At 40.0% G+C, this 25,307-nt stretch overlaps 1 protein-coding gene across 1 annotated transcript in view; it reads right to left on the bottom strand.

Moving 5' to 3' along the window:
- bmp1a (bone morphogenetic protein 1a) overlaps positions 1-22,716 on the bottom strand; it is a 95,437-nt gene extending 72,721 nt beyond the window's left edge. The window contains exon 1 of the mRNA XM_056246859.1: positions 22,513-22,716. Within this exon, the coding sequence (XP_056102834.1) occupies positions 22,513-22,657 (145 nt within the window). The 5' untranslated portion in view covers positions 22,658-22,716. The remainder of the gene's footprint in view (positions 1-22,512) is intronic.
- Positions 22,717-25,307: the final 2,591 nt, after the last annotated feature.

The raw sequence follows: 25,307 nt of genomic DNA, 5'->3' as shown, positions 1-25,307 counted from the left end.
AGCAGAATTACTTTGGATGTTTAAATAAGTTCTGGCAATATATCTGGCAAACGGGTCAAATGTATCTTCCCAATCTGAATCTTTTTTTTACAATACCAACAACAATATTAAATATGTTTTCAAAAGTTGTGAGGCACATCGCTGTCTATGTGCTTTCAATTCGATTGTTTCCTTAAAATTTTAGGATTTTTTATAAAAGTAATAGTAAATTACTGATTTTTATTAGGATTCTTTGATGAAAAAGTTTAAAAGAACAGCATTTATTTAAAACTTATTTTTTTGTAACATTATAAAATGTCTTCACTGTCACTTTTAAACAATTTAATTCATATTTGCCGTTTAAAAGTGTTATTTTTTCTCCCGCCCCCCCAAAAAAACAACTTACTGAAGTCAAACTTTTGAACAGTAATGTGCATACACACATATTATATATTATATGATAGATATGGATTACATATATCAATACACTTCCCGGCCAAAAAGGTTGCTGTTTGGATTTAAATACGCAAATGATTAAGAGTCTATGACTGGATCATTATTGCAGTGATTATTATGTGTTATGTTTGGCAACAGTTCTTCTAACCCTAATTGATGAAGTGTGAAGATTTTCTGTTCTTAAACATCCATGTATGAAGAAACATCATGTTCATATTCCAGGATGATAATGTGCAGATTCATCCGGCTCAGATTGTGAAAGAATGATTGTGAGGATCATGAAGAATCATTTTCACACATGAATCGGCTCCTCTGAGTCCAGATCTTGAATTCACTGAAAGTCTTTGGGATGTTCTGGAGGAGACTTTACAGAGAGCTGGACTCTTGCATTGACAATACAAGATCTTGAGCAAAAACTGATGGAAATAACATCACAACACTTAACACAAGAACTTCAAACATATAACATGCTGGAAACATAATAATCACTGCAATAATGATCCAATTATAGACTCTTAAGAATTTGCCCATTTAAAGGTGAACTAAGTAACTTTTTTACCTTAACCGAACAGCTTTGGAGTCATTGTAATGTTTATATTACTGATTTCGTGTTGAATGGTGGTCGTCTCGCACCCCCCTGGTGCCTGTGAGCCGCAAAACCACCCTTGCAACTTTGGGCCGGCGGGCCGTGTGATATCAGGTCTCGCGAGGTAACGAATTGCTTTACGGCAAAAAACAGATCTGATAAAATATACAATACAGACTGCTGACAGCAGCTCTTAAAGGGGCCATACCTTATTTCCACTCGTTACAGCGTCCATCCTACTGAACAGGTACCGGTGTACAGGGGGAGGGGATCCGGCCGTGAGTGCGAGCCATCTCTGCGTGAGTGCTATTCACGACAGTACAAGTACTCCACAGCGACTCTAGGGGTCGCTGTTTGACAAAAACGGAATTCCTACTTAGTGCTGCTTTAAATCCAAACAGTGACTTTTTGTATAATAAGATATTTGTAAGACTATTCAAGTGCATTAAGGTGTATAAAGAACCCCAAACCAACTGTAGGAGAAAAAGCCTCCTTCACTGCGACGACAGAAAACCCAAACAAACAGTTGCTAGGCCAACACCTTCATAAACCTGGACTCCAAACGCACCAACACCACCAACGCCACGAGAGAATGCCAGCGACACATGGCACAAACAGACTCCTCCAGTCCGATAGATTCAATCCTCCATATCTCTACAAGCCCTTTAATCTAGCGTGTAATTGTGCCCCATCAGATGCCAAAACTAGCAGGAACATATTCCCTCGTTTCATTTCATTTCGACGCATTATATCCGCGTATCCTTGAGGGATTCCCGTTTTAATCCTCTCCGTCTCTCTAGCTCGAATTCCTCACCGACCAAATCACAATCCTCATGCTTTCCACACACCGAAATGAAAAAAGAGCTTATCGGAGCGCAAGGCCTAAACAGTCACAGAATCTCATCGCGCGAGGCCTAAAAGGCTTTGCGTTACAAATCTGGAACACAATGGCCATGAACTATTGAACTTCAGTGGATGCACCAAAAGAGGGTCTATAAATGACACGGAGAAAAGATGTGGCGTATTTGATGAAGTGGAAGAAAGGAGTGCGGTGACAGATTGGGGTTTGCAGTTGGTCTTTATCCAGACACATTCATTACAGAGACGCTCAACAGCTGCAGGAGAACCTCAGAAGCCACTGCATGATCTTGATCTAACATTTCAACCCAAAAATGACTAATTATCGATGCAACCGTTCAATTTGTAGGGTTTAAACTACCAGGATATGCGAGTGTCATGTTGGTTTTGGCGTTTAAAATGCGCTCTCAGTACTTTTTTTTTTTTTTTTTATGTTGTGCTGGCTGATATAACAATCATCTTGGACTGTACTGACACCTAGTGGCGTGGATGACGCATCACACAAAAGCAAACAGTTTATATAATAATGCATATGTATTACACTACCGTTCTCTTATCACGCAAGGCTGCATTTATTTGATCAAAATAGAGTAAAACAGTAATATGTATTAAATATTCAGATTTACAGTAAGTTTTCTATTTTAAGGCAGCCTGGGAAAACCCAGACAACTTCCGGCAAATTTAGATTTGCTCTGAAAGTTAGTCTGGCGAAGAGCTCATTCAAGCCCATTTCCAATCCGCCGAAATCGAGGCACCAATCAGAAACGTTGGGGCGGGCTTTACACGATGACGACAGCGCTGGGATTTTGAAGCAGATTTTGTAGCCTACATTACAAAGATGGATGCCGCCGTCGAACATCACTCGTTCGAATCAGCTATCGCGTCTGTTTTAAGCGATTTGAACGTTTCGTTTTTGTTAAAAACCGAGCAAAGAACAACACTCGGAGATGTTTCTCCACCGCTCTGCATACGTCATCTCCTTCATCGCTCTGATTGGGTTTAGGTCTATTCGCGACGTCCGTTGGTGACGCCCCTCTGGAAATGATTTGTCTATGACGCTTTGCCAGACCATAACTCAGTTACAACTGAGAATGGTCTGGTTTTAACCAGGCTAATTTTAAGGCTGAATTTTCCTTGAATTTTACATGATCCTTCAGAAATCATTCTGCTCAAGAAACATTTCTTTTTCATTTCAATGTTGAAAACAGTTGTACTGCTTATTATTTTGGTACACACAAATACAAAATTTATGACGGCAAATTAGATTTACCCCAAATTTCTGAAAGCAATTTAAAAGAACATTTATTTTTCTAATCATTTACTCAATTTCAAAAAGACATTTGACAAGGCTATCGGTAGATTTTAAAATTGAACCAAAGGGTTGGTAACACTTCTTCTTTGGTAACACCCAAGCCAACATATTTTTTACCTAATGCCAGTGAAGTCCAAATGACAGATATATCAGTCTAAAACTGACACTAAGGAGGTTTAATTTTCCATTTAGGAAGACCTCAATATGCGCACGGCCTTTTAATCATCGACTCCTGCGCATAATTCAGTGGATGTCTGCAGTAATACGCAATTATGCCTGTCACTCACACTCTCCACCACCCATGAGAGATATGTGTTGTTGGGACAGAGTAAAAGCAATTAAAGAAGCTTTACTGTAGATGCATTAGGTCTGAACGCTTAGACTTGCTACTTTTAATAGAGCTGCAACACCAGGTCCAGCTGGGTAACTCTTTCTCTCACGCGGTTTTCATTGCCTGACCCCTCTCAGCAATCACCTTGGCTCCAAATACAACAGCACTTTCATTAACAAAAGCCAGTTTGGCACCCATTTCACCTAGACTGGTTTCTATTCAAAAGCCCTGACGGGATAACATGTGAGGTCTAGACAGGTCTTAAAGTTACCACCCACAATACCAGAGATTTCAGGCCTTCAGCATCTTTGAGGTAAACAGTGGAAAAGTCTAGCCTAGGGGTCTTAAGGCAGACGCATGTTAGACTACAAGCCCACTGCGAATGATAATACCTGTCATGCTACTACTGTGAAAGCTCCTGAAGTGTGAACGCACTATTCACATTCATGAACACCTCGTCTATTAAGCTGCTCTGTTCCCGGTTTCACTTACGGTCTTCTTTAGGGGTGTATTTATGGTAAAATAAGTTTGAAAAAGTTGTATTACTTTTTTTACTATCATTTTTTTTTTTTACTTTATTACAACACTATTAATATTATTTAATTACTATTTAATTATTAATAGTATATTATATATATATATATATGTGTGTGTGTGTGTGTGTGTGTGTGTGTGTGTGTGTGTGTGTGTGTGTGTGTGTGTGTGTGTGTGTGTGTGTGTGTGTGTGTGTGTGTGTGTGGATAATTCCGATGAAGTGGACCATGCAAATGAGCAAGACTAACACAAGGTAAAATAAAAAAAATAAAAAAATATATATATGTTGTTTTAAATATATATTTAGATTTTAAATGTAGGTTGGTTATTGGCCTGTTATAATCCATATATTTTTATTCAAATTATTAAAAAAGACATTTTGGACTGTAAATGTATGGAAATATTTGTGATGATTTTTTTTTTCTAATGCAGTAAAAATATTGTATTACAGTACAATGGATTTTATTTTTAATAACAAAGTGAAGTAAAAGTTTATTTTTACACAAAAGTAAAAAAAAAAAAAGTAATTGTGGTTATGAACATGTGGGGAGGGAAATAACCAATAATGTTGTTAAATAAATAAATAAAGCAAACAACCTAAAGGTTCTATATACGCTTTATTTTCTTTATGTAAAATAATATTTGATTTGATTTTGAGGTGATTTGTGACCTGGACAAGTGAGATTCACCCAGATAGTCTCAATGTTGTTGATTTAGACTAGAGTGTTAAGGAAATATTTACAAGCATGTGCAAATTCAATAATAAACTAACATTTCCCTGGAGGAAATGGCATCTCTTTTCTTGTAAGACAAACAAATTTCTTCTCTGGACAGACCCAGATGGTGTAAAGCATTAGTGTTAGGATCGCGAGGACGAGGGAATCTTGTAAACACCGCAGCCCCTTTACTCGTCCCTCCTGCAAAAACACTTCCAGCTGTTCTTCCTTAGCAAATGCTTACCTTGACATTTCCTGACGCTGCAATTTGGATATCGGGCGACAGAAGCCCACGCGACTACAGCGTTTGAGAAGGCTAATCATAGTTTGTGTTCCTGACTAGACTCCAGCCGTGGACTGGGGAATGGGCTTTATTCCCTAACAAGCTGACTGTTGCCTTCAGGGATTGTCAGAGGGAGGCCAGGGATGAAGAAAGTGCGACTGTTTTCAGACGGCTAGACTCTCAGACGGCCGGGGGGGAACGGTCGTTGACTTCAGAAGACACACGACCCAAGAGATGCCTGCCGTTTGGAAAACAAACAGGTCGTTCATTGCACTCATAGTCCTTCTTGATCGGCACGTTAGTCGCAGAGCAGTCGCATGTATGCTTTATCGTTCAAATGTTTTGGGTCAGTAAAATGTAGCACACCCCATACACACACACACACACATATATATACACTCACCGGCCACTTTATTAGGTACACCTGTCCAACTGCTCGTTAACACTTAATTTCTAAGCAGCCAATCACATGGCGGCAACTCAGTGCATTTAGGCATGTAGACATGGTCAAGACAATCTCCTGCAGTTCAAACCGAGCATCAGTATGGGGAAGAAAGTTGATTTGAGTGACTTTGAACGTGGCATGATTATTGGTGCCAGAAGGGCTGGTCTGAGTATTGCAGAAACTGCTAATCTACTGGGATTTTCACGCACAACCATCTCTAGGGTTTACAGAGAATGGTCCGAAAAAGAAAAAACATCCAGTGAGCGGCAGTTCTGTGGGCGGAAATGCCTTGTTGATGCCAGAGGTCAGAGGAGAATGGCCAGACTGGTTCGAGCTGATAGAAGGGCAACAGTGACTGAAATAACCACTCGTTACAACCGAGGTATGCAGCAAAGCATTTGTGAAGCCACAACACGCACAACCTTGAGGCGGATGGGCTACAACAGCAGAAGACTCCACCGGGTACCACTCATCTCCACTACAAATAGGAAAAAGAGGCTACAATTTGCAAGAGCTCACCAAAATTGAACAGTTGAAGACTGGAAAAATGTTGCCTGGTCTGATGAGTCTCGATTTCTGTTGAGACATTCAGATGTTAGAGTCAGAATTTGGTGTAAACAGAATGAGAACATGGAACCATCATGCCTTGTTACCACTGTGCAGGCTGGTGGTGGTGGTGTAATGGTGTGGGGGATGTTTTCCTGGCACACTTTAGGCCCCTTAGTGCCAATTGGGCATCGTTTAAATGCCACGGCCTACCTGAGCATTGTTTCTGACCATGTCCATCCCTTTATGGCCACCATGTACCCATCCTCTGATGGCTACTTCCACCATGTCACAAAGCTCTAATCATTTCAAATTGGTTTCTTGAACATGACAATGAGTTCACTGTACTAAAATGGCCTCCACAGTCACCAGATCTCAACCCAATAGAGCATCTTTGGGATGTGGTGGAACGGGAGATTCGCATCATGGATGTGCAGCCGACAAATCTGCGGCAACTGTGTGATGCCATCATGTCAATATGGACCAAACTCCCTGAGGAATGCTTCCAGCACCTTGTTGAATCTATGCCACGAAGAATTGAGGCAGTTCTGAAGGCAAAAGGGGGTCCAACCCGTTACTAGCATGGGGTACCTAATAAAGTGGCCGGTGAGTGTATATATATGTCTAGCCTAGGGGTATATACTGTATATATATATATGACTAGTGTTGGGGAAAGTTACTCTTGTGGTTTTTCTGTCATTTTTGACCAAAATATTTTACGTTAGGAAATTTTTACTTCATTGGAATGGTATGAAACTTGGTAAATGTTTTGGCACTTGCTATGTGAACACACAAAAAAAAAATCATCGACATGATTCGACAAGGTTAAATGGTCCTGTAAAAAAATTGTCACACTTGTGCTCCTCGCGGTCAAAAATGACCACATTGGAAATGAATGGGAGACGAATTGAAAGGTGAAATGATGAAATACATAAAGTATATTTGTGTTATTTAACATAATTATTGCAGGTTTGCATAATATTCTGAGTTTGCATGTCACTGTTTTTAGTAATTTTGAGGAATACTGAATCTGTTTTTGTACAAGTGAGATGAGTAAATGCCAGCTCAAATTTAGTCTAGACCTACAATAACGCACGTTCACACAGCGCACACAATGCTTACTCCCGATTGACCAATAGGTTCAATTACCAATTTACCTGGTTACTCCCGGTTACCCCAGGTTACTCCCAGGTTACTCCCAGGTTACTCCCAGGTTACTCCCAGGTTACTCCCAGTTTACTCCCAGTTTACTCCCAGTTACGCCCGTTTATGCCCGGTTACGCCCGGTTACGCCCGGTTACTCCCGGTTACTCCCGGTTACGCCCGGTTACGCCTGGTTACGCCTGGTTACGCCCGGTTACAACTGACTACACTCCCGACTACACTCCCACAACATTTCTCTCAACATGGGGACAGCAAAGCTTTCAGTCAATAAATGGAAAAACTAAGTAACTTGCGTTACTTGTTTGAAAAAGTAACTACCGTATATAAGTAAATATTTTGTTTTAAATTGAAAAATAATGTATTACTTTACTAGTTACTTAAAAAAGAAATCTGATTACGTAACTCACATAGTTTTACTAAACTGTTAGTACCCCAATATACAATATCCACCCATACCAATTAAAAAACTGTAACAAAAATGACCCATAAGAACTTATTTTTTCCATTTATCTTTTGAGTAATTATTTGGTAAAGGTTTCAGCATATTCACCAGGTTGGGTCTGTGTGACTGCACGTGCACAATTAAACACACACACACACAAACATGTGCGTGTCTGTGTTAAATGGAAACAGTTGCTGTAGGGTAGCAGGGGGTCAGAACAGTGGCTGCGGTCTGTCTAACCATAACAAACCAATTACTATCTACAAAGAGCTATTGATCCAACCATCAGCCAAACCGCCCTTGTTTTACACACCAATATTAATGACACCTGATGAGCGAAAACAGCAATTAATGTCTTCGAGGGCTGTATGACCAATTTTTGCGCTAAATTTTCCTTTTTCATTGTATTCACTGCATCGTTTCGATCTGAATGTGTGAATAATGGCTCCTCTAACCATCCGAACACTTAACCACTCATCACATTAGCATTTTTAAACCTAGTATCCTTAGTGCTCTCTATGTGCATGTAAACAATCTACAGTTGAATGAACTGCAGTTCAAATACATGCCAAAGGTTACATTATATCTGTTTACCCTCCAAAGTCACCGCTAGAAAGAAGGGATGAATTATTCTGAGCTACACAAAGTAAACGTAGCAGAGGTGTCAGTAGCTTAGTGAGCAAATGAACACCCGCTTTTCATGGTCAGTTGGCCTTCTCATTATCGTGGCTAATTAGGTGTGAAAGAGATGATTGGACAGAGTACTCCCAAGGTTTTCTAAATGTTTCACACCAACAACAAAGCATATTGTTCCCTCTAATGCATCATACGAGGCTCATCTTTATTTAGAAGACAATGCGCACACTCTTGTGAGGCTAATTAGCTGAAACCTTCAGAGAATGTGGACAGACAAACTCCAGGGACAGGAACCACTAGCACCCAAGTGCTAATAGTAATACTGTTGTGGAAGCTACTTTGAAACGGTAGCTAGCCAAGCTACAAGCTACAAGCTACAAACAAAATCGACGGCTTCAATGCGGTTTGCAACTTGTGCTAACTACAGTGAAGCCGTTTAAGGGGCAATATCTTTTAAAATATACAATTTAACTCTACAATTGATTTTTTTTTTTAAATGTGTGGGAAGTTACTTTGTAAAATGTGCTTGTAGCTTGGCTAGCTACAGTTTCGAAGTTGCGCAAGTTCAAAGTTGCGCATTTTATGTTGTTAGCAACTTTTAGTGTTGCTAAATACTTAAAGTTAAGAACCCTACAAAATAGTTTGAGGGGCAATATATTTTTAAATGTATAATTTAACTATATGATATATTTTAAACACTTGTGTGGGAAGCTACTTTGAAACTGTAGCTAGCCTAGCTACAAGCTGATTTTACTCATTTAAATGAGGAGTTGCGCATTTGACAGCTTCAGTGTCGCTCGCTAAACTGAACAGAGTGATTTCTCTCACTGACGGCCCTGACGGCCCTGACGCTGAATCGTGTGGGTCACAGCGCAAAAACGAACCCAAAAGACGCTCACCAACAGCAGCTTGGTGTGTCACAGCCCTTAAACAGCTGGACTATTGTCATGCTAGTAAAAGTGTGCTTAAGATAAAACTAATCACTACTTCTAGTTAGTTAGCTACTCTACAACACTGAACAGATCTTAATAGTAGAACCTATAGAAATGAAGGGCACATTAGAGTAAACTACAACGGTAGCGCACTGTAATGTTTACATGTAACGGCATAGATGTGTGGGAAGATATCTGCCTGACATGAACAAAACATTTCTCAAGCATAAATCTCGGGCCGAGTGCTGAATATTGTCGAAACCGAAAGAAAAGTTGACCTGTGACCCAGTGTTAGAGAATGCCAATAAACACACAATGAAATCTGCTTACCGCACATATAACACCCACAATGCTCTCAAGCCTGCTTAAACACTTCCCAGAGGAAAACATGCCTCACTCTTCAAATCACTTCATTACTCACTGCCTGCTCACATCAGTACGGCTCACAAAGCACTCTTCACACATATATAAACATCCGTACATGCTCTCGCGCTCTGTACACACACATGCTGAAGACATCTACAGGGCTCATGTTGTTTGTTGGATCTTGCTGAGCAAATGGAACTTGAACAAATGGAGTGCATGGCCGGAGGTGGCGAACAGGCTCGCACTGGTGAATTATGTGATGAGCATCTTGAGATGGAAGTTTCTCTCTTTTTTTCATATTCTTACTCATTTGCTTTAGAAGAAAATTGGAAGAGTAGAGTGTTTATTGGCCAATTAATGTGCTAAATACGCTACCGGCCAGACTAGATTTATGTTTCTCGTGATATAAAAACTCTTTTATTTTAACTTCTTCTGGTACAATGCTAATTATTATCTCAAATGGTATAAGTTCAAGATAAATAATAATATTATTCATGACTCAAAACTTTATATTAGAAAAAAACACTAAAATAAAATACTACAACAAACATTAAAAAAAGTTTGTACTAGTGCTGTCAAATCGATTTATTTGCATCTAACATAAAATTTTGTGTAATGTGTGTGTGTGTATATATATATAAAGAAATGTTTATGTTAGATGGGATTAATCGCAATTAATCGATTTGCCAGCACTAGCTTAAACCTGGAAATAAACGCAATTTTCTAGAATTTTTCAAAGAATGAAAAAAAAACGTAACACCTTATGGTGTAAATGAATCAGAAATATTTCAGATTCTGCACTGCACATATTCTTGACTTTAAATTAAAAACATTAAATTAGAAAAGAATGCAAAATAGAAGCATTTTCACAGACTTTTGGACCTCACTGTACTTGGCAGAGGAGTTTTTGCTGCAGGGCAATGGATTTAGATTGTTATAACTCATTCAGCAGAAAGTAGCATAGCTTATATATCCCATCTTGAGACAAGAGAAAAGAAACAGGAAGTTGCTCCTTGGCTTAAAAGCACAGTATCAGAACATATATAGGTTCTTAGAAATGGCAGATGTATGAAAACCAGATGTCCTCCTCTTCCTCCTCCTCCGCATGATTGTTCCATGTTCTTACCTCTCTTGACCTTCTCTTATCTGAGTCAAATGTACGAACTCAAGCTGTGTGCTAACGTTCAGCTGGCTCTGAAACACTCATGCTAGCATCGCTGGAAGGTTAAAACAAAAATCTAAAAGCAGTGACACACATACTCCGTATGGACCACATTTATGCTGCCTTTATTGTGTGTTTTTTTTGTTCTTTTTGAAGCTTGAAAAAGTCACTGTAATTGAAGGGGGGGGGGTGACCTTTAAAATATCTCCTTTTGTGCTCAAAGGGAAAGAAAGAAAGTGGTCATATATCCCATATCAAATATTTTAAAATGGCACAGCTTTTCCAGTAGCAAGCTACTTTTTCCAAAAAAGAGAGTAGCGTGACAAAAGATTATAGCCTGTTACACTGTATATTACATTATATTGCACAGCCTTACAACAGAGCAAACTGAGCATTCATCAAACTCTGAGAGAACTCTCTCTCTCTCTCTCTCTCTCTCTCTCGGGAGGTCTTGTTCAGTTCATCGAATCGTTGGTTTTAGCAAACTGTTTATCAGACATTTCATTTCCATGAACTGGAAAGTATTTGGTGTAATTGGTGCTTTTATTCTAATATAGCAAAAAAACTTGAATAACAGCAATAAAAAAACAGATAAATACTCCTCTTATCTTTAAAAGGAATTAGATAATCTGACAATTGTTTCAAATATATTTGCATATATGTAAGAATTTTCATGTATTAATCGCTTTTTGTATTGCCAATAGCCGTTTCCATCCACCTATTTTATGTGCATTGTTTCCGCCACAGAATAAAAAATTTTAAAAGACAATTGCGACCTTTTATCTCAGAATTGCGAGGTATAAACTCGCAATTGCCAGTTATAAAGTGCAATTCTAAGTGGGGAAAGTGACTTTTTTCTTCAGATATAAAGTCGCAATTGCGTGTTATAAAGTCAGAATTGTGACTCGCAACACGCAACTGCGACTTTATATCTGAAGAAAAAAAGTCACTCAGAATCATGCAATTCTGAGACGAAAAGTCAGAATTGCGAGATAAAAAGTCGCAATTACCTTTCCATATAGTCGGAAACAAGCTTCCATACACCGCCTCCGAAAACAAGATAACGTTTATTGCGTTTCATCTGTGCACTCTGTGACGCAACATACAGTGGCTTCTCCTACTTTTCTTAGTGATATTAAGCGGCAATTTATCAGGAAGTGATGATTTTGTTCTCACTGGATGGAAATGGTGATTTATTCGCAAATGTTTCCTAGCCTGGGAAAACCCAGACAACTTCCGGCAAATTTAGATTTGCTCTGAAAGTTAGTCTGGCAAAGAGCTCATTCAAGCTCATTTCCAATCCGCCGAAATCGAGGCACCAATCAGAAACGTTGAGGCGGGCTTTACACGATGACGACAGCGCTGGGATTTTGAAGCAGATTTTGTAGCCTACATTACAAAGATGGATGCCGCCGTCGAACATCACTCGTTCGAATCAGCTATCGCGTCTGTTTTAAGCGATTTGAACGTTTCCTTTTTGTTAAAAACCGAGCAAAGAACAACACTCGGAGATGTTTCTCCGCCGCTCTGCATACGTCATCTCCTTCATCGCTCTGATTGGGTTTAGGTCTATCCGCGACGTCCGTTGGTGACGCCCCTCTGGAAATGATTTGTCTATGACGCTTTGCCAGACCATAACTCAGTTACAACTGAGAATGGTCTGGTTTTAACCAGGCTACGATATTCCAAGTTAAATTCGCAACTTTGGATGGAAACGTAGCTAATGTGTAAACAGCTTGTGACGAAACTTAAAAAAAAACAGGACTTTCCCAGACTTCCTAGGTTGTCTATCCTGTAGACTGACATCTCGGGATGAGTTTGCAGGGAAAATCCAAAGGATGTGACGGTTACACGCTCCCGAGAGCCACTCTTCCGTTCAATGACACATGAAGTGAATGCTTATACAATGTTCAGGATAACTGCGAAAGAGCCATTCTGTACTGTTATGCAATGGGATTCATTCAAACTATAGTCTGACATGATGTAGTCAGGGTTCAGACGTGCAGCAGGGTGATGTATGGTTCACGGTTTAGCTGCCAGAGGGGTCTGAATGTGCCACAGTCACATCAGCTGGCAGACAGACGCCGAAACCCACAGGACTGGGCCATGCTGGCATGCACTGAATGACCTACAGTCTGCAGGCACACTCACCTCACCTCATCTCAATCTCCTATATCTAGCCCTCATTTTCTGTGATCCTCACCCAGAGGGCAAGAGGGGGAGGAAAGAGAGGAAATCTTTGGCTCGCTTACAGTTATAAATGTCCACTGCACACCAGACGCGGCGGGTTCAATGAATGAACCAATTAGTGAACAACAGCGCTAAGAGAGTTTGGGTGAATCCTGAAGCGTTTGGAAAAGATCTTACAAATTAAACGTTCTCATTTGTTGTCCTGAGGCCGGATTGTGGAAATAATGTTGACAGACAAATGTTACGCAACACACACAGCTCTCCAATCCCTCTAGGAAAAAGACACTGCAGTCGGAGAGGCGTACAGTAATTGTGCGTGACTGCTTCTCATTCATTTTTCATTCCATAAACGGGAGAGTTTATCTAGAAAAGTTCCAAAAGCTCCAAAAGTTCCCGGGAGGGTTTTCAGGTTAGAAATACAGCCTTCTATTTTTAAGCAGACACCTTCACTTTTCAAGTTCCAGAGATTCCTATAATACTGAGAGAGATTTTCCTTACAGTCAAGTTATGTGCATTTGTCACTATGTCCTGTAAAAGCAATAATTAAAGGGATAGTTCACTCAAAAATGAAAATTAGCCCGTGATTTACTCACGGCCTACGCAAGTCGACTTACGGCAAAACAGTAACACTTGACGATGTATGACGTATGGATGTAGGAGTAGTGTAAGCTTTGACGCCTCTCAGAGTTCAAACAGACAGGGCTGGGCAACCGCATTCGTCATTACGTTGTGCGTCAAGTTCAAGGGTTACTCTTTCGACGTAAAATGGCGTGAAAAACTCTTTCGTAAAAATCGATGCGTACGGCCGTCTGACGGAAGCTAGTTATTTTAGTCGATAAAGTTTTAAATATGGATATTTTTCCTACACAAACGCATCGCTTCGCTTCAGAAGGTCTTTATTAACCCGCCAGAGCCGCGTGGAGCACTTTTATCATGGATGGATGAGCTTTGATGGAAATATACGGCCATTCACTGCCATTATAAAGCTTGGAAGAGCCAGGACATTTTTTAATATAACTCTGATTGTATTCGTCTGAAAGAAGAATGTCATATACACCTAGGATTGCTTGATGGTGAGTAAATCATGGGCTAATTAACATTTTTGGGTGAACTATCCCTTTAAGACTCAGTGTTTTAGCGGGTTTTTTTTTAAATCATTATCACAAAGCACAAGCAAAAGAAGCGGCATGGATCAAAAATAATTTTACTTGAAGGAATATTCCAAGTTCAACAGTTAAGCTCAATCAACAGCATTAGGCCCATTTATTTTCTTAATTCTCTCCTTTCTATCCAGTTTTACACTTTCGCTGCAATGACAATGTAATGCCTAAAACCCTTAAACGTTACAATTTAAATACATTTTTTTTTTTGTAGGTTTTGTTGTTTTATCTAAATCTAACATTCTTGAACATGGAATATTCAAGGAAGTCTGTTTCTATGCCACTTGCATCGCCAAACACAATTGGTTAGCCAACAAAATAGCCCCGCCTCCAATTTCACGCCATTGGTTGAGCCAGTGTTGCTATGCTGGGCTGCTCGGGATGCTCAAACAAACAGCGCAATGTTTTAATGACAACAGAGAGCCACAAGTGTCTAACCACTAAAGTTGTGCATAATCAGTATAAGAGAGAATTTTGAGAAAATATTACATCACCATGAATGAGATATAGTGAGATAGTTTAAACACTCTATTCCACATACGAGCCTAAAACTACAACATTTCACTCATTTTTCCAACAGATTCTGACTGTGAAATTCTTTGGAATTATGCGGAATCACTTGAAAAGTCATTAAATAACCACCAATCCTCCCCACAGAAAAATGAACCATGGGAGTGTATGATGTCACCAGCTGTGCATGTATGACAGTCTCTGTGCTAGGCCAGCGGCTCCAGCTGAACGGTCTGTACTTGTGGTTTTCCGCGCCAAGCTATGAGACAGACTCTGAAGACGCGAAGAGAAGGAATTCAAGCACCATCACATTTCTTGGTGAGTGGTGCAACAGGGAATCAGGTCAAAGAGTGCTTTATTAAAACCACGCTGGGGAAAGAGACGGAGAACAACATTTGCCATGTGAGAGCTACAGATGAGTGCAAGCTAGCAGTCAGAGCTTTGCGGCCTCTGTGTATATTTGTTGTCTGGTGTATTTCTTGGAATTTATAAGTTAAAGGGATAGTTCACCTAGAAATAAAAATTCTGTTCAAAAAGTTCATAAAGAGATCGTAAAACTAATCCATATGAATTGAGCGGTTTAGTCCACATTTTCTGAAGAGACGTGATCGCTTTATATGATGAACAGATTGAATTTAGGCTTTTATTTACATATAAATATCTCAAGCATGTTCACTTGATGTGCGGGAACCAATGAGGTTCATTCTCGTGTTACGCAGCACGTTTGAGCTTCCTCAAGAACCAATGAGGTTCATTCTCGTGTTACGCATCACGTTTGAGCTTCCTCAAGAACCAATGAGGTTCATTCTCGTGTTACGCATCACGTTTGAGCTTCCTCAAGAACCAATGAGGTTCATTCTCGTGTTACGCATCACGTTTGAGCTTCCTCAAGAACCAATGAGGTTCATTCTCGTGTTACGCAGCACGTTTGAGCTTCCTCAAGAACCAATGAGGTTCATTCTCGTGTTACGCATCACGTTTGAGCTTCCTCAAGAACCAATGAGGTTCATTCTCGTGTTACGCATCACGTTTGAGCTTCCTCAAGAACCAATGAGGTTCATTCTCGTGTTACGCATCACGTTTGAGCTTCAGCTAGAACCAATGAGGTTCATTCTCGTGTTACGCATCACGTTTGAGCTTCCTCAAGAACCAATGAGGTTCATTCTCGTGTTACGCAGTACGTTTGAGCTTCAACGAGAACCAATGAGGTTAATTCTCGTGTTACGCAGCACATTTGAGCTTCCTCAAGAACCAATGAGGTTCATTCCCGTGTTACGCATCACGTTTGAGCTTCCTCAAGAACCAATGAGGTTCATTCTCGTGTTACGCATCACGTTTGAGCTTCCTCAAGAACCAATGAGGTTCATTCTCGTGTTACGCAGCACGTTTGAGCTTCCTCAAGAACCAATGAGGTTCATTCTCGTGTTACGCATCACGTTTGAGCTTCCTCAAGAACCAATGAGGTTCATTCTCGTGTTACGCAGTACGTTTGAGCTTCAACGAGAACCAATGAGGTTCATTCTCGTGTTACGCAGCACATTTGAGCTTCCTCAAGAACCAATGAGGTTCATTCCCGTGTTACGCATCACGTTTGAGCTTCCTCAAGAACCAATGAGGTTCATTCTCGTGTTACGCAGCACGTTTGAGCTTCCTCAAGAACCAATGAGGTTCATTCTCGTGTTACGAAGCACATTTGAGCTTCCTCAAGAACCAATGAGGTTCATTCCCGTGTTACGCATCACGTTTGAGCTTCCTCAAGAACCAATGAGGTTCATTCTCGTGTTACGCAGCACGTTTGAGCTTCCTCAAGAACCAATGAGGTTCATTCTCGTGTTACGCAGCACGTTTGAGCTTTCTCAAGAACCAATGAGGTTCATTCCCGTGTTACGCATCACGTTTGAGCTTCCTCAAGAACCAATGAGGTTCATTCCCGTGTTACGCATCACGTTTGAGCTTCCTCAAGAACCAATGAGGTTCATTCTCGTGTTACGCATCACGTTTGAGCTTCCTCAAGAACCAATGAGATTCATTCTCGTGTTACGCATCACGTTTGAGCTTCTGCAAGAACCAATGAGGTTCATTCTCGTGTTTCGCATCACGTTCGAGCTTCCTCAAGAACCAATGAGATTCATTCTCGTGTTACGCATCACGTTTGAGCTTCCTCAAGAACCAATGAGATTCATTCTCGTGTTACGCATCACGTTTGAGCTTCCTCAAGAACCAATGAGATTTATTCTCGTGTTACGCATCACGTTTGAGCTTCCTCAAGAACCAATGAGGTTCATTCTCGTGTTACGCATCACGTTTGAGCTTCCTCAAGAACCAATGAGGTTCATTCTCGTGTTACGCATCACGTTTGAGCTTCCTCAAGAACCAATGAGGTTCATTCTCGTGTTACGCATCACGTTTGAGCTTCTGCAAGAACCAATGAGATTCATTCTCGTGTTACGCATCACGTTTGAGCTTCCTCAAGAACCAATGAGGTTCATTCTCGTGTTACGCATCACGTTTGAGCTTCCTCAAGAACCAATGAGATTCATTCTCGTGTTACGCATCACGTTTGAGCTTCTGCAAGAACCAATGAGGTTCATTCTCGTGTTACGCATCACGTTTGAGCTTCCTCAAGAACCAATGAGATTCATTCTCGTGTTACGCAGCATGTTTGAGCTTCCTCAAGAACCAATGAGGTTCATTCTCGTGTTACGCATCACGTTTGAGCTTCTGCAAGAACCAATGAGGTTCATTCTCGTGTTACGCATCACGTTTGAGCTTCCTCAAGAACCAATGAGATTCATTCTCGTGTTACGCAGCACGTTTGAGCTTCCTCAAGAACCAATGAGGTTCATTCTCGTGTTACGCAGCACGTTTGAGCTTCAGCAAGAACCAATGAGGTTTGTTCTCGCAAGTCAAGCGGGTTCGGTTGAGCTTCTGTATATGTTCACTGGTCAATGTTAATATGCGAATAAAAGCCTAAATTCAATCTGTTCATCATATAAAGCGATCGAGTCTCTTCAGAAAATTTGAACTAAACCGCTCAATTCATTTGGATTGTGTTTCGAAGATGAACGAAAGTCTTACGGGGTTTGGAACAACAAGAGGATAAGAAAATGATGTCAGAATTATCATTTTTGGGTAAACTAAACCTTTAAGTCCTATAAAAAAAATATGTGAGGAAAAGGCCTAAATTTAAGTCATTATACATGACGATCTTGCCTCACAGTGAGTGTAAAAGTCGCCATGACACAAGAGTAGCAACAGATCTTTTTTTCCATATAGTGATGCACGTTCAATCGAAATGGAATATCGACAAGGAGAAAGTGTAGGGCGGGGACTTGGTTCTGTGCATCAGTTTTTGATTGGATGTTGAGATGCAGCTGTGGCACTCAAAGTGGATACAAGTGAAAGCAGGTAAGCTTGAAGCGGCGGGTTTAAGCAGATTAAATGATTGGAGAATCCTGCGTTCGCAACCAGAGAAAGGTCTGTCGTTTTCAAGGGAACGTCCAGTTTTGACATTTTAAAAATATTGACACGAATTAATGTTCACGATATAACACGCATTTAGAAAATAGATTTCATGCTATTTCATGCTGACTTTAAAGCGGAAAGTGCACTTAATTTTTTCATTGCACCAATTCGTGGGTCCACTAGGTGGCAACACTCACAGCTTTCAAAATCTAGTGGAAAATGTACAACGCAAATGAAAATAACAGAAGACAAATGTGGAAACAACAACCATTGATATCGGAGGAGGTCAGAAGGTACTCATGATTGTACGACTCCAGTGTAAAGACGACACAATTTTGTTATTGCACTCGAAAGGTCTGGTGAATCATCATAAGTGGAACACATCCAGATGGGCTCATGATTTTGAGAATATTTTGAAGACTTCAATGCTAGACTGTGCGTGAGATATAACAGCAAGCGAAAAAACATTTGTATTTGGATAGTTTACCGAAAAAAGTCAAATCTGTTACTCACCCTGCATGTTCCAAATCGGTTTGACTTTCTTCAGTGGAACATCAAAAGAAGAACATTTTTGAAAAAGGCCTCGTTGTTTTGGACCCCGTTGACTTTCATTGTGTTCTTCAAAATATCTTCTCTTGTGTTCCACAGAAGAAAGTCAAACATGTTTAAATGAATTGAGGGTGATCATTTAATATTTTTACTATGCCCTAAATATTTGCAATCAATTCATTTGAATATTTCCCTTAAAAAACAGATTTATAAACGAATAACATTTCGGTGGTGTGAATGTAAGTAATGTTATGTAATTCAGGTCAGATATGTGGCGAGTTTTAGCGTCATGAATGTTCTACCATGAACGTTCTCTTTGGATGAAGTGTAAACAAGGCACTTTACATCTGTGTTCCTACTCCTCTCTCGTAAACGCAGACCTCTCGTCTCACATAATCTCTGCTACAGCTGGGCCGTTTGGGTTCCATCCAGAACCAATCCCAAACCCCGTCCTCCTCTACCACTCAGATCTGAGCGGGACGAAGGGTGTGTTGTTTAGAAAGGCGAGCGCTCTCTAAGGTTATAGACATGTTTACAACAGTCCAATCAGGTCCGAGAGCAAGGCACTATGGGTATTGACATCATAGTTAAGGTATTAGGTGTAATGAAAGATTGGCCAATACTCTATACAGACCAGCGAAAACCAATGTTCTGAGGAAGTTTCACAGACAAAAATTAAGGGCATCACTTCCACACTGGCCTTGCGAAATCTGTTTGTTCGGAGATTGTGATGACCAAACTATAAAATTGCGAAAACATGTTTATAAAAAAAGGAGATGAACAGCTGTGAATGAACGGATAATCGGTGCATCGCGTCATAACGGCCACTGAACTCTGACTCACGACATCCAGTGTAAATACATGGCTTCCTTTTTACGAAAAGCTCATGTACCGAACAAACAAACACAAACATGTAGAGAAAGCCAAAATATAGCCACTTCTCTTAGCTAAGCTAACTCGAATGATGCATGAAATGCGATAGCGAGGAGCCACACACCAAAACAGAATGGCTTTGGCTTAACGTCGCTGGAGAGCCTGAATCACAGAGTGACAGAACAATCTGGGAAGTTAATCCTAGTATGAGATCGACGGCCCCCTGAGCCTTTGCGGGTCAACCAGCCTAATCTGCCTGGAATACCAATTTCAGCTGGTGGGCTGCGTTATTGTCCTATAGCCACTCGTCTGTCTCTCAGAGGGGTGAAAATGTAAAAATGAACAGCCAAGCACCCCATTCAGCTGCAAATGAGGACAAGGAAAAAAAGCTAGGCCTGAAAGAGTGAAAAAGAGGAAGATGAAAGAGAGGGAGTTAGGAAGGAGGTGGAGAGGAGTAGCAGACAAGTTAATAGAGACCAAGATCTCTGAGGTTTTACACGTCTCCGGAGTGACCCCTGTGTGAGCTTTAAGAAACCTGGATTCAATCCATCCACTCACAAACCAGTGAGATGTCATCCTGCAGGTGGAAAAACAAAGGAAATCCACAACATCCCACCACAAGCTGAAGATTACAGTCAATGTTCTGTAGAAACCTAAAGCTAAATTAAAGTTCTGTTCCTCAATTTCATAGCAGATCAGTTGTTCTCTTAAAGTGATAGTTCACCCTATAAATGAAAATGATCATTTCCTCGCTCTCATGTTGTTCCAATCCAAACCTGTATGGACAGACAAGCACCTAAAATGTTTAGTTATTGATCACAGTTCTCAAATTCTACTGTCACAGAAGAGCAAAAACAAACTGGTTTCTCAGAAAACCCTCCTCGTCTGTCATTGGTTGGCTAAAGAGATAATGCCGCCCCAATCTCAACCATTGGTTGAGCCACTTTTGCTCTGTTGAGGGTCAGGGCGCTCAAACAAACAGCAATGTTTTATAGCACCACAGAGTCACAGTGTTTATCTACACTTTTAAAGGGTTAGTTCACACAAAAATTCCAAACCCTTAAGACTTTCGTTCATCTTCGGAACACAAATGAAGATCTTTTTGATGAAATCTGAGAGATTTCTGTACCTCTGAGAGATCGTAAAACTAATCCTTTTGAATTGAGCAGTTTAGTTCAAATTTCCTGAAGAGACTCGGTCGCTTTATATGATGAACAGATTGAATTTAGGCTTTTATTCACATATTAACATTGATTGGCGAACATAAACAGAAGCTCAACCGAACCCGCTTGACTCGCAAGAACAAACCTCATTGGTTCTCACACGTCAAGCGAACATGCTTGAGCTTCCGTTTACCACAACTGATGTGTGAGCTAATGAATATGTGAATAAAAGCCGAAATTAAATCTGTTCATCCTAGAAAGCGATTGCCAAGCGTCAAAGTGGTAGTTGCGCAGCTGTCAATGGAGGGACAGAAATATCTCAGATTTCCTTAAAAAGATCTCCATTTGTGTTTCGAAGATGAACGATTTTTGGGTGAACTAATCCTTTAAGAGAAATCAACCAAGCAATGGATTACTTAAAGCGGTCCCTTAATATTAATCTGGGATTGGAGAAAGTACTTTACCCTAAAAAAAAAAGAACACTTGTCGCCTAAACATAAAGTTGAGGGAGGCACCTTTAAGAATCCAGAGAAATTTCAAGCACTAGTCAGATGCTGAAAGTTTTGCCCTGCCGTTCTTGGGGCCATTCCCTCCTAGTAAACATTTTCAGCTGTGAAACTCAATAACCTCCAACAACAAAATAAGGGCACTTGCCCTGACAACACGACATGTGAAAATAGCCATTGCTTCTCTTGGGACCCAAAGAATTAATTACTTCCCTAGAGCTACTAAACCGTAATTATATCACATATAATTGGTTGATTTTAGGTCAAGATAAAGTTATCCTCAGGAATATGTGGGTATACGGTACAAGTCTGGTCTAGCCATGAAATTGGGGACATTCAGGGAAAGCACTTTTTATAACTTTGGTTGCGTGCAAGATGTCGTAGCCTACAGCTATACTGCACTTACTATATTTGCAGTGTATGTGTGCATATTATTTTCAGTTGTGTAACAAATGAACCATGATTTTTACATTTATTTACCTCAAATCATTAGTACCATTTTTTTTTCATATTTACAAATGCAACATATTATAACCAGATTTATGTCAACAGGGTGCCACTTACTAAATTAAACAGGCATGCAATAAGGTCATGTGACAGCAATGTAGAATACTACTCAGTTTCACATATTTAAAAAGGTATGCAGTATTAACTCTTAGTTTAGTGGTAGCAATGGGAAAAAATAGATCCCCTACGTCATAAGGCAACTATTGTGATTGATGACGTAGTTCACCTTGTGCAGGAAAATCTAGCCGGCCGGTCACTACATCATTCAACAGAGTGACATGGCAAAGGGGGGGATGTTCCAACGCTAAAACGGAGAACACTATCTCGGGAATAATAAATATAGATATATAAAGATAGCTATAGCAACCCAATCTACAACTTTGTTGCAAACCATCCCAAAATCCCAATCACAATGAGAAGTTTCGCAAATACTTTTTTACTTTTATTGTAATTGCACTTGTATTAACATTTACACAATGTCAATGTTGAATTTCAACCGTGCGCAAATTCAAACTTGCTCGAAATTTCTTGTAAACAAACCCCCAAAAAACGAAGGAAAAACTTTTCGGCTGTGATCTGACAAAAGAAAACACCTCCAGGTAAAGTTTCGTGTTGGATGTCAAAACATCGCGTAATCTTTCAGACACCGTTGTGTCAACAACAAGTACACTTTGCGCAAAGTATGTGAGTGTTTAGTGACGCCGTGGATCGCGTGTTTATTTTGCGCGGCTCCGCTGTCATCTACAGTTTATAGTTCGCACAGTCTCAAAGCAGCATTACGTGGCTCGCGCGAAAGCTTGCATCTATCAAAGCAGTGTAAACAAATGTCTTTCGTGCTCACCAGCTTTGCAGGGATCTTTATAGTCGATCACATCTGATGGGCTGCTGGTCTCCACATAGAAGCCGGGCTCAATCGCGTCCAGATCGAGCGCTGCGAGCGCGGCGAAGCTGGAGAGCAGGAACACACACCTCGCTGCGAGCTCCATGACCGGGCTAGTGGAGCAGGATAGAGGTACAGGCGAGACAGATCATCGGCGGAGGAAAAATGGGAGGTTTTAGGGGAAATGAGATCTCTCTCGAGGGCGGGTTTAAGCGCGGCTCTGCCTCCACACACACACACACACACACACACACACACACATTGTGTTCCCATAGCGGTGAAGTGATTTGTGCAGCTGGGCTGTGTGCCAGTGCATAGGTTACAAACTTTGCAGGAGAGAGGTGTTGGTGTTTCTCACACTTGGTTGTGACATGCCTCTGGGTGCCGAGTTCCAGGTGTATACGTTGCTCTATGTTGCGTTTCCAGTGTGTGTGTGTGTGTGTGTGTGTGTCATGTGTTGTCTCCGTTACTGCGTATGTGTCTGTGTTTTGTTCCCTGAGAGCTCTCTGCTGTGAGCGCACTGTGTGCCATCCAAATGAACAATACTTTTTCCTTACAAGATGTAGCCTAATATAAGTCTCAGGTGTCCCCAGAATGTGTCTGTAAAGTTTCAGCTCAAAATACTCCACAGATAATTTATTATGCCTGGTTTTGTCAAATCAAATCAAATCAAATCAGATATTTATATGTATAAATATGTGTGTGTGTGTGTGTGTGTGTGTGTGTGTGTGTGTGTGTGTGTGTGTACAGTATTACACACACATATAAATATAATAATACATATACACACATATTATGTAAACAAATTTTTATGTTAGATGTTATTAATTGCGATTAATCGACAGCACTAATTATAGGCCCCACTATGTTGTAAATGGCCATTTTTGAGTTGAAGCAAAAACATGCTGTTTTCATGCATGTGTATCTTTAAATGCAAATGAGCTGCTTCAGAATATTACTGTGCCTTTACAGCTCGTGCCACGGAAACTCTGCCGGACAAAGCGTCATATGAGTATTAAATAAAAATAAAAATTAAACAAGGTTATGTCAAAAACACACAAAGTTCACATAAACAGTCAGTTATAAATGAGATCTGTGCATTAAAGTGAAAGCACTGTGATATAATAAAAGCACTTACTAAAGAAAAACAGAAAATCACTCACTATCTGCTCTTGATTGGATAACTTTAGAAGCTTTAATAAGAATGCAAGAATACTGTTCCAGTGACGTCACATTGGAGCACATTCCTGTTTTAGATTTATGGGGGAAATATCAAACGGAGTGAATGGATTTTTACCACAATAGGGTGATTACCAAAAATGAGAAGTATCTTTAATTTTCCTGATATTTTCCTTTTCAGGAAATGTGCAAAAACCAAAGCAATATGGGTTATTTAAATATGAATATTGATTCATAGCCTAATGTGAAAAAACATTGACTATGGCAGGATGTTATCCTAAAATCTCTTCTGAATTTACTTGTGGGTATATCTATATTTAGAATTCATAATAGCCAAGAATGTGTAGACACATGCAAAATGTAGACGATTCATAGTAAAGCAAATATATCAACTGAAAATGTGTTTTTGATGTTGAATATATTTTTTAATAAGAAATACAGGCTGAGCCGCATAATTCCGGATAAATTGAGAACCAGCATTTTTTGGTTTCATGATTCTGAACACACAAACGAAACAAAATATCATGTAATTTACTATAGGTTCTGACAAAATGTTAATTGCTTCCGTCTATTTAAAAATGTTTAATTAAATTTTTTTAAGTCGGTTTGAATGAATGAGTGATTCAATGACTCACTCATAATACTGCACTCGATTCATTACTGGATGAATCAGTGATTTTTAACAAATCTATTGAATGATTGATTCAATGACGAACGCATTTTTAACAGTCGCTTGTCGCCACCTAGTGGTGTGACAGTGTAATCGATACAATCGTTATTTGAAACTGCTTTCTCTGGATCAGTGGCAAACGCAGATTTGAATATTCCGCTGTGATTTTATCAATGGTTAAACTGACACATGCAAATATTAATTTCAGGTATATCATCATGGACGATATCTGGTCCCCGGGCCCATCGCAAGGCGGGAGAAAGATGGTGACGATTATCGGTGATGTGGGAAATGTGGAAGGATGACAGACGCAATTATTTTTGCATTAGCATCTATTTCTTATGATCATGTCTACATGTTGTCATTTGATTTATTTGTAAATAATGACTTACCCGATATTAATCATTGCTATAGAGTGACAATATCAGATCCATCTCAGTGAGTCGGCATAAACAGCACACAAGTCAACATAAGCTAAGCGCACATTTACTGTGGAGGGAAGCATGGCATTTGTTCCAGCTGAATGTTGTTTTCCATTACTTTTGTCTTTGCCATCAATAATTTTGTTGTTTTGTTGTACAGATATCACATGATCCATTTAGTTTTCAGTATTGCCTCTTTGGCTCTTTGTCTAGGAATACCATTCTTTATTTTGATTCTCTCGTGTAGTAAACTGAATGATTTAGGGATAGAAGTTGTCGCTAAACAGCTTTTCTCACGATGTAAGTCACACTTATGAATACTTCAGTCTTTATTCATATTATCATATAATAAACACTCGATTTTGTAGTGGAATATGGTGTTCTTTACTACATTTGTATCCACTTCTTTTCTTTTTAATAAAGGGGAATTCCATATTTTTTGAAGCTCTGGGCGTTTGTGATGTGGAATAGTGGAATTCCCCAGC

This window comes from Rhinichthys klamathensis, unplaced genomic scaffold (genome assembly GCF_029890125.1).
Source record: "Rhinichthys klamathensis goyatoka isolate OS25496 unplaced genomic scaffold, OSU_Roscu_1.1 h1tg000040l_1, whole genome shotgun sequence".
NCBI classification, from domain to species: domain Eukaryota; kingdom Metazoa; phylum Chordata; class Actinopteri; order Cypriniformes; family Leuciscidae; genus Rhinichthys; species Rhinichthys klamathensis.
The sequence above is the reverse complement of the archived record's forward strand: the minus strand, read 5'-3'. Positions and strand labels throughout refer to the sequence as shown.